Source organism: Eubalaena glacialis, chromosome 6 (genome assembly GCF_028564815.1).
Source record: "Eubalaena glacialis isolate mEubGla1 chromosome 6, mEubGla1.1.hap2.+ XY, whole genome shotgun sequence".
NCBI lineage: Eukaryota > Metazoa > Chordata > Mammalia > Artiodactyla > Balaenidae > Eubalaena > Eubalaena glacialis.
In genome coordinates, this window is record NC_083721.1 from 73,835,757 (window position 1) to 73,849,874 (window position 14,118).

Genomic DNA, 14,118 nt, shown 5'->3' on the forward strand with positions numbered 1-14,118 from the left:
GCTTGCCTTGTGTCCCAGCATGTGGGCAATCCTGGAGAATGTTCCATGTGCACTTAAGAAGAATGTGTATTCTGGTGCTTTTGGATGGAATGCTCTACAGATATCAATTAAGTCCATCTGGTCTCATGTGTCATTTAAGGCCTGTGTTTCCTTATTGATTTTCTGTCTGGATGATATGTCCATTGATGAAAGTGGGGTGTTAAAGTCCCCCAGTATTATTGTGTTACTGTCAATTTTTCCCTTTATGGCTGTTCGTCTTTGCCTTATATACCGAGGTGCTCCCATGTTGGTGTATACATATTTACAATTGTTATATCTTCTTCTTGGATTGATGCCTTGATCATTATGTAGTGTCCTTCTTCGTCTCTTATAACAGTCTTTCAAGTCTATTTTGTCTGATGTGAGTATTGCTACTCAATACTTATAACAGTCTTTCAAGTCTATTTTGTCTGATGTGAGTATTGCTACTCCAGCTTTCTTTTGATTTCCAGTTGCATGGAGTACCTTCTTCCATCCCCTCACTTTCAGTCTGTATGTGTCCCTAGGTCTGAGGTGGGTCTCTCACAGACAGCGTATATATGGGTCTTGTTTTTGTATCCATTCAGCCAGTCTATGTCTTTTGGTTGGCACATTTAATACATTTACGTTTAAGGTAATTATCGATATGTGTATTCCTACTGCCATTTTCTTAATTGTTTTGGGTTTGTTTTTGTAGGTCTTTTTTTCTTCCCTTCCTCTTTTGTTCTCTTCTCTTGTGGTTTGGTGACCATCTTTAGTGCTGTGTTTGAGTTGCTTTTTCTGTTTTTGGTGTGTGTATCTATTGTAGTTTTGGGGTTTGCTGTTCCCATGAGGTTTTGATATAACAGTCTATATGTACAAGGCTTTTTTTTTTTTTTTTTTAAGTTGCTAGTCTCTTTCCTGCCTAGAGGAGTTCCTTTAGCATTTGTTGCAAAGCTGGTCTGGTGGTGCTGAATTCTCTTAGCTTTTGCTTGTCTGTAAGGCTTTTGATTTCTCTGTCAAATATGAATGCGAACTGGGTACAGTATTCTTGGTTGTAGAGTATTCTTGGTTGTAGGTTGTAGGTTCTTCCCTTTCATCACTTTAAATATATCATGCCACTCCCTTCTGGCTTGCGGAGTTTCTGCTGAGAAATCAGCTGACAACCTTATGGGAGTTCCCTTGTATGTTGTCATTTTTCCCTTGTTGCTTTCAATAATTTTTCTTTGTCTTTACTTTTTGTCAATTTGATTACTACGTGTCTCGGTGTGTTTCTCCTTGGGTTTATCCTGCCTGGGACTCTCTGTGCTTCCTAGACTTGGTTGACTGTTTCCTTTCCCATGTTAGGGAAGTTTTCAGCTATTATTTCTTCAAATATTTTCTCAGGTCCTTTCTCTCTCTCTTCTCCTTCTGGGACCCCTATAATGCGAACGTCGGTGTGTTTAATGTTGTCCTTAGGCTGTCTTCATTTATTTTCATTCTTTTTTCCTTATTCTGTTCCACAGCAGTGATTTCCACAATTCTGTCTTTCAGGTCACTTATCAGTTCTTCTGCCTCAGTTATTCTGCTATTGATTCCTTCTAGTGTATTTTTCATTTCAGTTATTGTATCGTTCATTTGTTTGTTTGTTCTTTAGTTCTTCTAGGTCTTTGTTAAACATTTCTTTCATCTTCTTAATCTTTGCCTCCATTCTGGATCATCTTCACTATCATTATTCTGAATTCTTTTTCTGGAAGGCTGCCTATCTCCACTTCATTTAGTTGTTTTTCTGGGGTAATATCATGTTCCTTCATCTGCAATATAATCCTCTGCCTTTTCATTTTGTCTAATTTTCTAGGATTGTGGTTTTCATTCTGCAGGCTGCAGGATTATAGTTCTTCTTGCTTCTGCTGTCTGCCCTCTGGTGGATGAGGCTATCTAAGAGGCCTGTGCAAGCTTCCTGATGGGAGGGACTGGTGGTGGGTAGAAATGGGTCTTGCTCTGGTGGGCAGAGCCTTGCTCAGTAAAATTTTAATCCACTTGTCTGCTGACGGGTGGGGCTGTATTCCCTCCCTGTTGGTTGTTTGGCCTGAGGTAACCCAGCACTGGAGCCTACAGGCTGTTTGGTGGGGCTAATGGCGGCCTCAGGGAAGGCTCACGTCAATGAGTACTTACCAGAACTGCTGCTGCCAGTGCCCTTGTTCCCCTTGGTGAGCCATAGCCTCCCCCTGCCCCTGCAGAAGACCCTCCAACACTAACAGGTAGGTTTGGTTCAGTCTCCTGTGGGGTCACTGCTCCTTTCCCTTGGGTTCTGGTATGCACAAGGCTTTGTGTGTGCCCTCCAATAATGGAGTCTCTGTTTTGCCCAGTCCCGTGGAAGTCCTGCAATCAAATCCTGCTGCCCTTCAAAGCCAGAATCCCTGGGGATTGCTAGTCCTGTTGCTGGACCCCCAGGCTGGGATGCTGACGTGGGGCTCAGAACCTTCACTCCAGTGGGAGAACTTCTGTGGTTTAATTGTTCTCCAGTTTGTGGTTTGCCCACCTGGCAGGTATGAGATTTGATTTTATCATGATTGTGCCCCCCCTTCCCATCTCACTGAGGCTTCTCCTTTGCCTTTGGATGTGGGATATCTTTTTTGGTGGGTTCCAGTGTCTTGTTGTGACACGTGAATGGTTGTTCAGCAGTTAATTTGTGATTTCGGTGCTCTTGCGAGAGGAGGAGAGCACACGTCCTTCTACTCCGCCATCTTGAACCAATACTCCAGAAGATTCTTTCTTGATAAAAATTAACTAGAATATGTCTGAATTTTGACCATTCTGAGTTAATTTTCTATCATGCTGTGTCTTTTCAATGTAAAGTTACTTCTTTTTAATCTAGTAAAGTTTTCTTGAATGAATTATAATTGCAAGCATTTATTCTTTTCTTTTAAAAAAATTTACTTTTTCCAGAAAATATAAGTATATCCTGTGTGTGTGTGTGTATATATATAAAAGTATATATATATATAATATATAATTGCCTGTCTTTTCTCTCTAATCTTTAAAAATTCTCTTTGTTTCTATTTAATTTTGTTTACTTTTCCTATTGTATCCTTTATGTCCCCTATTGATTGTTCTGCAGTGTCTCTTTGCCTTTGTGTTCCAATTTAAGAAAACGGTTTGCTTTCTTCTTCTTTCCTGGGTTCTGCTAGCTCAAAATTAAACTCTTCTGGTTGTTAAGCCATCTCTTCCTACATTTCTTTACATATCTACTTTGTGGTCTTCTTTCAAAGAAGTGAATGCATAAATTGTTTAAGAACATTAAAATCAAAGTTTCACCTGATATGTGCCAATTTTTTTTGTGTGTGTGTAAATGCATGTTTGTGACAACTTTTATCTCTTGCTATGCTTTGCTATTTGTTTCCATGTCTCCTTATTAATATCTTTGTATGAATGCCAGGCTAGTTCCTTTTAAATTGCTTATTACTGAATGAGTTGGCTGGACCAGAAAGTTTGCGGTGCAGGGTGGGGATGGATCACAGGTTATTTTTACAGCCTTTAAAACCAAAAGACTGCCTTGATAGCATCAGATAATCTGACAGACTGTTTTAACCAAATACCTCCTTTAAACAAAACCACATCAAGGATGGCTTCTGCTCTAGCTTGCTCACTCCAATTTCTATGTGGCCTGCCATAAACAAGGGATAATGTTTTTATACTTCAAAAACAAGCCCCCCACCTTTAGGAAGTACAATTTTCTGTCATATTCTACGTTCTGCTACCACTGAGCATTCTCAACATTCCATGCTTTTACTCTTCCCTTCTTTACATGTAGCTTTTGCCAGATCTTAACCTGCTTAAGCAGCCTTTGCCTGTATTTTGTTGTCCAGGTATTATACCTGTCTTCTTAGTTTTGCTTAATGTGAAGTGAAGCTGTATGGGTAGAAATATGTGTTTATTTTTTATTTTCCTTGTTGCTTTTGTGTGTTTTCTGGGGAGGTCAAGGAGCAGATATTGACTTACCCTTAATCATACCTAAATAGTCTATATTCCTCATAAACATATAAATAAGAGGCTTTCTATAATACTAAGCAAGCACTGATTATAATTTGTTTCCGTATAATATGCCTATTGGGCAAGAATGTGTTGGCCAGAAGATAAAAGCATGTGTAGTCCCACTGGTAGTCTTGTTTCTCACAAAAATTAATGAATTGGCATTCTGACTTCATCTATTAATCCCTATTGGCTTGACTAATGTGATTTATTTGGAACTTACCCCTTACATAAATGAATTTATTCTTGTTCAGTTATTGAACCTAGAATGCTGAGGTTTATAAGAAATATTATGAAATAGCAAGCAATGCCCAACATACTACTTTGATCAGGTAAAACACATATTAGGTTTTGTTACAGAAATAAATTCCACTCCAAGAAAAGAATAATACATGTAACAGCTGCTAAATCATAGAATGATTCGCCTGGCTCCCTTAGTCACATCATTCTTTCCCTCTTCACCTTGTTTATGAACATTAACTAGTATGCTATGTATTCTTTTGGGTGTTTAAGTTTTTAAAATTCCACTGAGGTTTTACTGAAGTGGTTATGTTGATGTACACTAGAATCTTATGTATGTTTAATATGACCTCAAATTTTCCATTATCACCTTCTCCCAGTAGGAACTTGGTAAGGTCAAGTCCATGATACCTCACTATTTAGAAAAATATCATATCTCAAACTTGCATTCTTTCTCTTTAAGTAACAATAAAGGCTATTAGAAACATATCTTAAACCCTGTTATTAATAAATATAACCTAATTCAAAGGTCAGAAAATACTGAGATAACCTAATTTTCTTTGGCAAAATTACTATCTTTGCTTTTCAACCACTGAGTTAGTCAAAGGTATACTTACAGGTATGTGTTTGGTTAGATGACACATTTAAAAAGATAAACTCCTGAAAATTAATCCAAATAATAGAGAAATATTCAAAGAGTTGGCAGATACAAGTTCCTACATTCTATTAAAAACTCTTTGATCTGGATAGTGAATTAAGTTCAAACTAAACAAATAACAGATTAATAAATCAGACAAAAATATCAAAACAAAGTTAAGCTTGGGAAGTTAAACATTTTTAAGAGGAAGACTTCTAAAAACTGAAATAAAAAATAAATACAGACAACAAGAATTTATTACCTTCAGGTCGATATTGTGCAACAATTGTGACAGCTTGGCCAGCATTTTTTAATGCAGCTGCTGCCTGCTCATGGCTGGCAGTTCTGAGGTCAACACTGTTTACCTGTAAATCAAACCACATATTAAATTTGAAAGAAAATCATCACACTGATTAGAAATCACAATAGCCTATTCTTTGAGCAGGCATAGATTAAAAAAAATTACTTGCAATTACTTTATCACTAAAATATTTTCTTGTTCTGATTTACTAAAAATATGTTATATAGTAAAACAAAAATATATTGTATAGTCAATCAAGACAATTTTATTCACTTAAAATACTATGTTTACTGTCAAGTGAACAAATCCAAAACATTTTCCCCTAAGTTTTCCAGAAGGTTGTCTATCAATCTCTTGAGAAATGTACCTTAATTTGACAACTTGAAAAATCAACAAGTGTCATCATTTTGTACATTTCATTTCAGTAGTAACTCAGGCAATGAGAGGGAAATTCATTTTGTTTACAGCATCCTTTCAACTCCTGCCACATTTTCACTATTACTCATCTCAGTTTCAACTCTCTTCCTTCCTTTCCCAAACTAAAGCTTCCATTCCTTTGGAGTAACAGGAAAGCAATTACTTTAAGTATTAAAATAGCTCAGATTTCACAGACTGACATTTAAATACAGTAAATGTTATTAAATGAGCAAGGAGACTTTTTTTGAACACAGGGACCTTCCTTGGGTAAAATAATTAATGAGGTGATTAATCCCACTCCAGAAGAATAGGCAACTTCATTCTTATTTCTGAAAGGCTGCCAGTACCTAGTACACTGCAAGGTACACTATCTTTAGAGATTGAACCTTTTCCACTACAAGAAAAACTTAATAGGACATTAATGTGAGCATTAAACTTAAATGTAATTAACTTTAAATATTTAAGTTGGCTTTTCCCCCTAAGAACCATGAATGAATAAAATACAGCAATGTTTGGGACCTTTACTGAATATTTTTGGAAAGAAGAGCTGTCACACAATTTTAATATGACAGCCTGCTTCATTGACATCTAATCTAAAACCTGTTAAAAATGACATACCAATTTTGGAAAATTTGATTATAGCCCAGAAATTCCTGGGATCATAAAATTTACATAAAAGAACATTTTAAATGTTTAATGTAAAACATTTAAAGACCTGATGTTTTACATTATCTATAAAGGATATTACTATGTAACTAAGTTAAAATGTACAGACACCTCTCGAATGAAAATCAAGATCCAAAAACCTTAATCTAAACAAGTGTAACATAATGTGGCTTTATTAGAGAATATCTCTAGCTTAATATCTTATTAGAGAATAACTCAACACAATGTATAAATAGTTCTACATTGAACATAAAGAAAATCCTCCTAATTTATAGCAGAAAAAATTAGAGAAGAAATATAAAAGGTAGACAAACTTTCATAGATGATTTTAGAGAAGGTCACAATTTTTAATGAATTATTCCTGAGCATTGGATCCCTTTGCTACAGAAAAGATCTGAAAACAACCTACGTAGATTCAAAGGAGAATAATTTGTTAAGAAGACTACAAATTAAAAATGTTCCTAAATAACACCAAACATTTTAATGGAATACATTATCAAGGATATTTTAGAAGAAATCCTGGTACTGAGAAACATATCGTGTAAACAGACTTAGGGTCACTTTTTTATGGAGATACAATTTATATAAAATCCAAACTTTTAAAGTGTACAATTTAGTGTTTTTCAGTACATTCACAAGCATGTGCAACCATCACCATGCTTTAATTCCAAAACATTTTCATCAGCCCCCACCCCCAAAAAACCCACTACCCATTAGCATTCATTCCCCCCCTTCCCTCTCCCCTTAGACCCTGGAAACCACTATTCTACTTTCTAAGGATTTGTCTGTTCCGTACATTTTAAATAAAAGGAATATTACAATATGTGGCTATTTGTGTTTGGCTTATTCACTTAGCTTGTTTTCATGGTTCATCCTTGTTTTAGCCTGTTTTAGTACTTTGTTACTTATCATGGCTGAATCATATACTCCATTGTATGGATATTCCATATTTCGTTTATCCACTTTGTTAAATTTATTCTTTTTGATACTACTATAAATAAAATTGTTTTCTTAATTTCACTTTCAGGTTGTTCAACTCTGGTATATAGAAACACAACTGTTTCTTGTATAGTGATTCTCTGTCCTGCAAACTTGCTGAGCTTGGTTATTATCTCTGATAATTTTTTTGGATTTCCTAAGATTTTCTGTATATAAGATCATGGCATCTGCAAATAAGAGATAATTTTCCTTCTTCCTTTTTAATCTAGAAAGCTTTTATTTCTTTTTCTTGCCTAACTGCCCAATCTAGAAACTCCAGCACAATGTTGAATAAAAGTAGCATGAGTGGACACCTCTGTCTTGTTCCTGATCTCAGAGGGAAAGCTTTCAGTGTTTCAGCATTTAGTGTGACATAAGTTATCAGTTTTTCATAGACATCCTTTATCAGGTTGAGGAAGTTCTCTACTATTCCTAATTTGTTTGGTGCTTTTATGATGCAAGCTGTTGGTTTCTGACAGGAGCTTTTTCTGTTGAGATGGTCATGTGGCTTATATCCTTAACTCTATTAACATGGTGTTTTACTTTGGTTATCCCTGTGTTGAACCAACTATGCATTCCTTGGACAAAGTCCACTTGGTTATGGGGTATAATCCTTTTTTAATGCTGGTGTACAATCTTTTTATGCTACTGAATCCAGATGGCTACTTTGTTGAGGATTTTTACATATAAATTCATAAGGGATATTGTAGTTTTCTTTTCTTGTGATGTCTTTGTTTGGTTTGATATAAGAATAATATTGGCCTTGTAGAATGAGTTGGGAAGTGTTCTTCACACCTATTCCTTTTTTGGGGAAGAGTTTGTGAATGGTGCTAATTCTTCTTTAAACGTTCTATAGATTGCACTAGTGAGGCCATCTGGTCCTGGGTTTTTTCCTTTGTGGGAAGTTTTGATTATCAATTCAATCTCCTTAATTGTTACAGGTCTATTGGAAATTGTTATAGTTTCCATTTCTTCTTGAGTCAGTTTCAAAAGTTTATGTCTTTCTAGAAATTTATCGACAATTACACAATATGTATAACTATATATCACACATAATCTATATAACACATATATTATAAAATGTCCTTAGATTTTGAGAAACAATTTTTGTCCTAAAGTCTACTTTGTCTGATACTTGTATAGCCATTTTATGTGTTTCTTGGTTTCTGTTTGCACAGCATATCTTTTCCAACCTTTTACTTTCAACGAAGATTGAATCTAAAGTGTGTCTGTTGTAGAAAGTATGTAATTTGATCTTTTTAAATCTACCCTGTCAATATCTGTCTTTTAGTTGGAGTATTTAACCCATTTACCTTCAATGTAATTTAATGAAAAAAAAGATTTATGCCATCCATTTTGCTATTTGTTTTCTTCACACCTTGTCTTTTTTGTTCCTCTATTCCTGCATTACTAACTTCTTTTGTAAAATAGGTATTTTCCACTGTACTATCTTAATACCCTTTAAAAAATTATACATATTTTGAGTTATTTGCTTAGTGGTTTCTCTAGATCATAATTAACATTTTATAACCATTTACTTTGAATTAATACCAACTTAGTTTCAATAGTATATAAAAACTCTGCTCTTATAATTCTGTGCCCTCTATACCCCTTGTGATACTACTGTCATATAAATTACATCTTTATACAGTGTGTGTGTGCCCATCAACACAGATTTTAAATTATTGCTTTATTTAGTTGTTGTTTAAATTATAAAGGAGAAAAAAGAGAGTTACAAACAAAAAATGCACTTGTGCTGTTTTACATTTACCTATATAGTTACTTTTAACAGTGCTCTTTATTTCTTCATATGGATTTGGGCTACTCTCTAATGTCCTTTCTTTTTAGTCTGAGGGATTCTCTTTAGTACTCCTTGTAGGGCAGGTTTACGGTCTATAAGAGAAGTTAAGGAGATTAATAACTTCCTTAGCTTTTGTTTACCTGGGACTCGGATTTGTCCTTCGTTTCTGAAGGATAGTTTGACTGGGTATAGAAACGTTGGACCATGGCTCTTTTCTTTCAGAATTGCCTTCTGGCCTCCATGATTTCTGACAAGAAATCAACTGTTAATCTTACTGAGGATTCCCTGTAATCAGTGATTTCTCTTTGCTTTCAGGATTCTCCCTTTGTCTTTTGATATTTATGATTTATCTGTGGTGTGGATCTCTTCAAGTTTATTCTACTTGTAGTTCACTGAGCTTCTCAGATGTGTACAATGTTTTTCATTAAATTTGGGAAGTTTTTTGCCATTATTTATTCAAGTATTCTTTCTGCCTCTTTCTCTCTCTCTTGTCATTCTGACTTCATTATACATACATTGGTACACTTGATGGTAACCCCACAGGTCTTTGAGCCTCTGACAATTTTTAATTCTTTTTTCTGTCTGTTCTTCAGCCTGGGTAGTCTTAACAGATATATCTTCAAGTTGGCGGATTTTTTTTTTTTGCCAGGTCAAATCTGCTGTTGAACTTGTCTAGAGGATTTTTTTTTTTTTCATTTCAGTTATTGTACTTTTCAACACCAGAATTTCTGTTTGTTTCTTTTTCATAAAATAAATCTCTTTATTGACATACTCTACTTGGTGCGATATTGTTCCTATACTTTCCTTACATTCTTTAGACATGGTTTCCTTTAGTTCTTAGAATATATTTAAAATATCTGATTTAAAATCTTTGTCTAGTAGTATAGTGTTGGGCTTCCTTACAGACAGTTTCTACTGATTGCTTTTCCCCCTGTGTATATTTGCTTGTTTTGCTGCATGTCTCAATTTTTTGTTGAAAACCGGACATTTAAAATAATATAAAGTAGCAATTCTGGGTATAAGATCTGTCCTCCTACCCAGGGCTTGATATTACTGCTGTTTGTTATAGTAGTTGTTTGGTGACTTTTCTGAATTCTGTAAGGTTTGTATTCTTTGTTGTATGTGCCAGTGAAGTGTCTGCCTGATTAGCAGAGTGGTCAGTAAATGACTGGACAGAGATTTCATTAAATGTGCACATGTTGGGTAATGCCTTCAACAATCAGCTAGGCAATTGATAATTCTGCCTTAATCGTCACTTCTTTCTTGCACAGAGTCTCATGGTCAGCCAGAGGTGAGAGTTTAGGGCCTTTTCAGGTCTTTCCTGAGCAGGCACACAGCCCAAGACCATGCATGTGTCCTCCTAGATTCCAAAGTATAAGAGCTTTTCAAAGGTCCTATGGAGAGTTCACTCCCTAGTTTTTCCTTTTAAGTTTTTGATTAGTCTACTGTTTGCCCCAACTGTTACCAATGTCTCAGGCAGCCATAATATGCCTGTAATTGTTTTTGCAATTACCCCAGGGGAAAGGCTTTTGCACTGGTGGAGCTTTGAATCAGGTCAAATACAGAGAACCTTTCAAATAGGATGTTCCAAGAACCCACCATACAGGTCAAATTATGACAGTTCTTTGGAAAAGAAGCTCTGAACGTTCTACCACCATTTTGCTCTCTCTAGTGGCTGTTGGGCCACTGGTTCTCACTGAAAAGGTGGGCTATTTTTCAAGGCTAATGTGGTGATAGAGAGCCAGGGATGGGACTTAAGCAAATTAAAATTCCACAAAGCTCATTCTTACAGAGATTCAGCAATTTTTTTTTTTTGAGTAAACACTTCCTGAATGGCTGTCAGTCTTTGGTTAATTTCCAGAGTTCTGAAAAAGTTTATTCTAAAAACAATTTTGGCCACTTTTCTCACTGTTTTTATGAAGGAGAGAATTTCTGTTGAAGTCTCTTGGGTCACTTTCCATGTTTCTAAATTTTCAGGGAATATCAACTATATCCTGCCCTATGCTTGGCATCACTGGAAATAACAGTAATATTTCCATTTATACCATACTGAAAAATGTACTGTTCAACATCTGTACAATAATAAATCTTGACTTCAAAAGCTTCTTTCTTCAACAAAATTAAATATATCAAAGGGAATATTTTATAAAAATTATTATTTATTTCCTTGCCTTCCCAAATATTTATGCTTTTCTCAGTAATGTGGGTTATCATTAAGAACATCAATAACAGGGATGTCTTTAGAACAGTGGTTCACAAGGTTTGGTCCCAGGAGCAGCAACATCAGTATCTCATGGAAACTTGTAAGAAATATAAATTTTCAGATCCTATCCAAGTCATACTGAATCAGAAACTTTGGGGATGGAATCTAGGAATCTGTTTTTTAATAAGGCCTTGAGGTTATCCTGATACAAGCGGAAGACTGAAAATAGCTAAATTTTGTGTAAAGAGGTACTTAAATAAGTGTTTCTGGGTTTTATTTTAGTTTTGAATATCTTTTCTCATGTTTTTCTCTTGTTCCTAAGGTCTTTCCTATTGCTTCTCAGGGTATTTCCCTAGGGTATTTCCCTAGAGCAGCTTAGTAACCATTAAAATGTTTAAGACTATGGATGCATACTGCCGAACAGAAAGCTGAATTTAATTTACAGTAACATTAGGGCAAGCAACTGGTTGGGAGGGTCTGGGACTTTCAGTTTTAAAACTTAGCCTAAAGGGGTTTCCAGACATGGGGCTTTCAGTGCTAAAACTGGGATAGTTCTGGGTGAACCACGTTGTGTTCGTCAGACTAACATATTCTAGCAGTGTGACAGTAACCCACATAAAGAGGTCCCACATGGACAATTTAAAAAACATATATTTTTGTTTTGAGTTTTTCACACATACCTCTAAGCCAACTGAGAATTTATTTTGACACAAGGTGTGAAGTGAGGCTCTAAGCTAATTTTATTCCGCTAAGCAACTAGCTAATTTCTCTAACATTTATTTTTAAAAAATTCATTCCTTATCACTAATTTGCCCTTATACTGTAAATTATTTTTAAAACTTAAATTACAGTATAACTTACAAGCAATAAAATGTACAAATTTAAACAGTTCAGTTGGAAGGATTTTTGACAACTGTATATGCCCATGAAACTACAACCCCAAACATACCTTTTCCATCAACCAACCCAGAAATCTCCATTATGCCTCTTTATAATAGGACAATTAGCAGCAACCACGTTCTGACTTATCAATACAAATTAGTGTTGTCTGCACATGATTACAATAAGAATCATACAGTATGTATTTTTGTGGTGTGTTCTGTTTTACTCAACACGATGTTTTTTAGTGTCATCCATGCTGTTTGAGTTTTATTATGGATAGGCTATTATGAACATTCCTGTTATAGTGTAAACATAAGATTTCTTGGATAAAATCTGGGTGATAAGGTTAGGTGTATGTATAATTTCTTTAAAACTTCCCCAAAAGTTCTTGTAGTGGTTGCGTAGTTTTACATGCCCACCAGTAATGAATAAGAGTTATAACTGCTCCACATCCTCTCTAATGTTTGTTGTCATCATTATTTTTTCTTTAGCCATTCAACGGGATAGGATATGGTATTTCACTATGGCTTTAAAAATGTTTTTACTTAGGCATAATTTACATTCAATAGAGTAATCGTTTTTAGTTTACAGATAAGAGTGTTGACAACTGTGTATGCTGTAGAGCCACTGCCACAATCAAGATGTAAAAAAGTGACATTGCTCCCACCAAAATTCCTCTAACCCTGTTTGGTTTATTCATTGTGTTTTTTGCATTGCCCTGATGCCTAATGTTAAGTAAATTTTCATGTGTTTATAAGCCACTGATACACCTTGTTTTGTGAAATATCTGTTTAAGTCTTTTGCTCATTTATTTATTTATTAGCATTATTATTTTGGCTGCGTTGGGTCTTCATTGCTGCATGCGGGCTTTCTCTAGTTGCAGCGAGTAGGGGTTACTCTTCGTTGCGGTGCGCGGTCTTCTTATTGCGATGGCTTCTCTTGTTGCAGAGCACAGGCTCCAGCTGCGTGGGCTTCAGCAGTTGCAGCATGCGGGCTCAGTAGTTGCGACACGCGGGCCCTAGAGGGCACGGGCTTCATAGTTGCGGTGTGTGGGCTCTAGGGCACGTGGGCTTCAGCAGTTGTGGCGCACAGGCTCAGTAGTTGTGGCTCGCAGGCTACAAAGCACAGGATCAGTAGTTGTGGTGCATGGGCTTAGTTGCTTTGCGGCATGTGGGATCTTCCCGGACCAGGGATTGAACCCGTGTCCCCTGCATTGGCAGGTGGATTCTTAACCAGTGCACCACAAGGAAATTCTCCTCATTTTTATAAATTTATTTATTTGTTTATTTATGGCTGCATTGGGTCTTCATTGCTGCGCACGGGCTTCCTCTAGCTGCAGTGAGCGGGGGCTACTCTTTGTTGTGGTGCACAGGCTTCTCATTGAGGTGGCTTCTCTTGCTGTGGAGCATGGGCTCTAGGGTGCGGGGTTCAGTAGTTGTGGCATGCGGGCTCAGTAGTTGTGGCTTGTGGGCTCTAGAGCACAGGCTCAGTAGTTGTGGCACATGGGCTTAGATGCTCCTCGGCATGTGGGACATTCCCGGACCAGGGCTCGAACCCGTGTCCCCGGCCTTGGCAGGCGGATTCTTAACCACTGCACCACCAGGGAAATCTGCCCTCATTTTTAAATTGAGTTACTCATCTTTCACTGCTGCTTTGTGGGAGATGTTTATATATTCTGGATATAAGTTTTTTGTGAGATATATGTACTGAGAATATTTTTTCCCATTGTATAGCTTGCCTATTTGGTTTCCTAATGGCACATTTTTTTATGGTTAGTGTTTAACATATCTTGTCCAAGAAACTGTCGTCTACCTCAGGGTTGCAAAGATATCCTTCTATGTTTTCTTCTAGGAGGATTATGGTTCTGGGCTTCACATTTAGATTTATAAGATTTATAATCATCTAGAGTTAATTTTTATATCTGGAGTAAGACTGAGTTGAAATTTGTATTTTTCCATAAAGATATCCAGCTGTTTCAGCATCAT

The 14,118-nt window shown here is 36.2% G+C and overlaps 1 protein-coding gene across 8 annotated transcripts in view; it reads right to left on the reverse strand.

Annotated features, from left to right (window-relative positions):
- Positions 1-14,118, reverse strand: part of DLG1 (discs large MAGUK scaffold protein 1) — a 286,764-nt gene that overhangs the window by 75,246 nt on the left and 197,400 nt on the right. For all 8 annotated transcript variants that reach the window (XM_061194326.1, XM_061194325.1, XM_061194324.1 and 5 more), the window contains one exon: positions 5,148-5,250. In XM_061194326.1, coding sequence (XP_061050309.1) covers positions 5,148-5,250 — 103 coding nt within the window. The remainder of the gene's footprint in view (positions 1-5,147; positions 5,251-14,118) is intronic.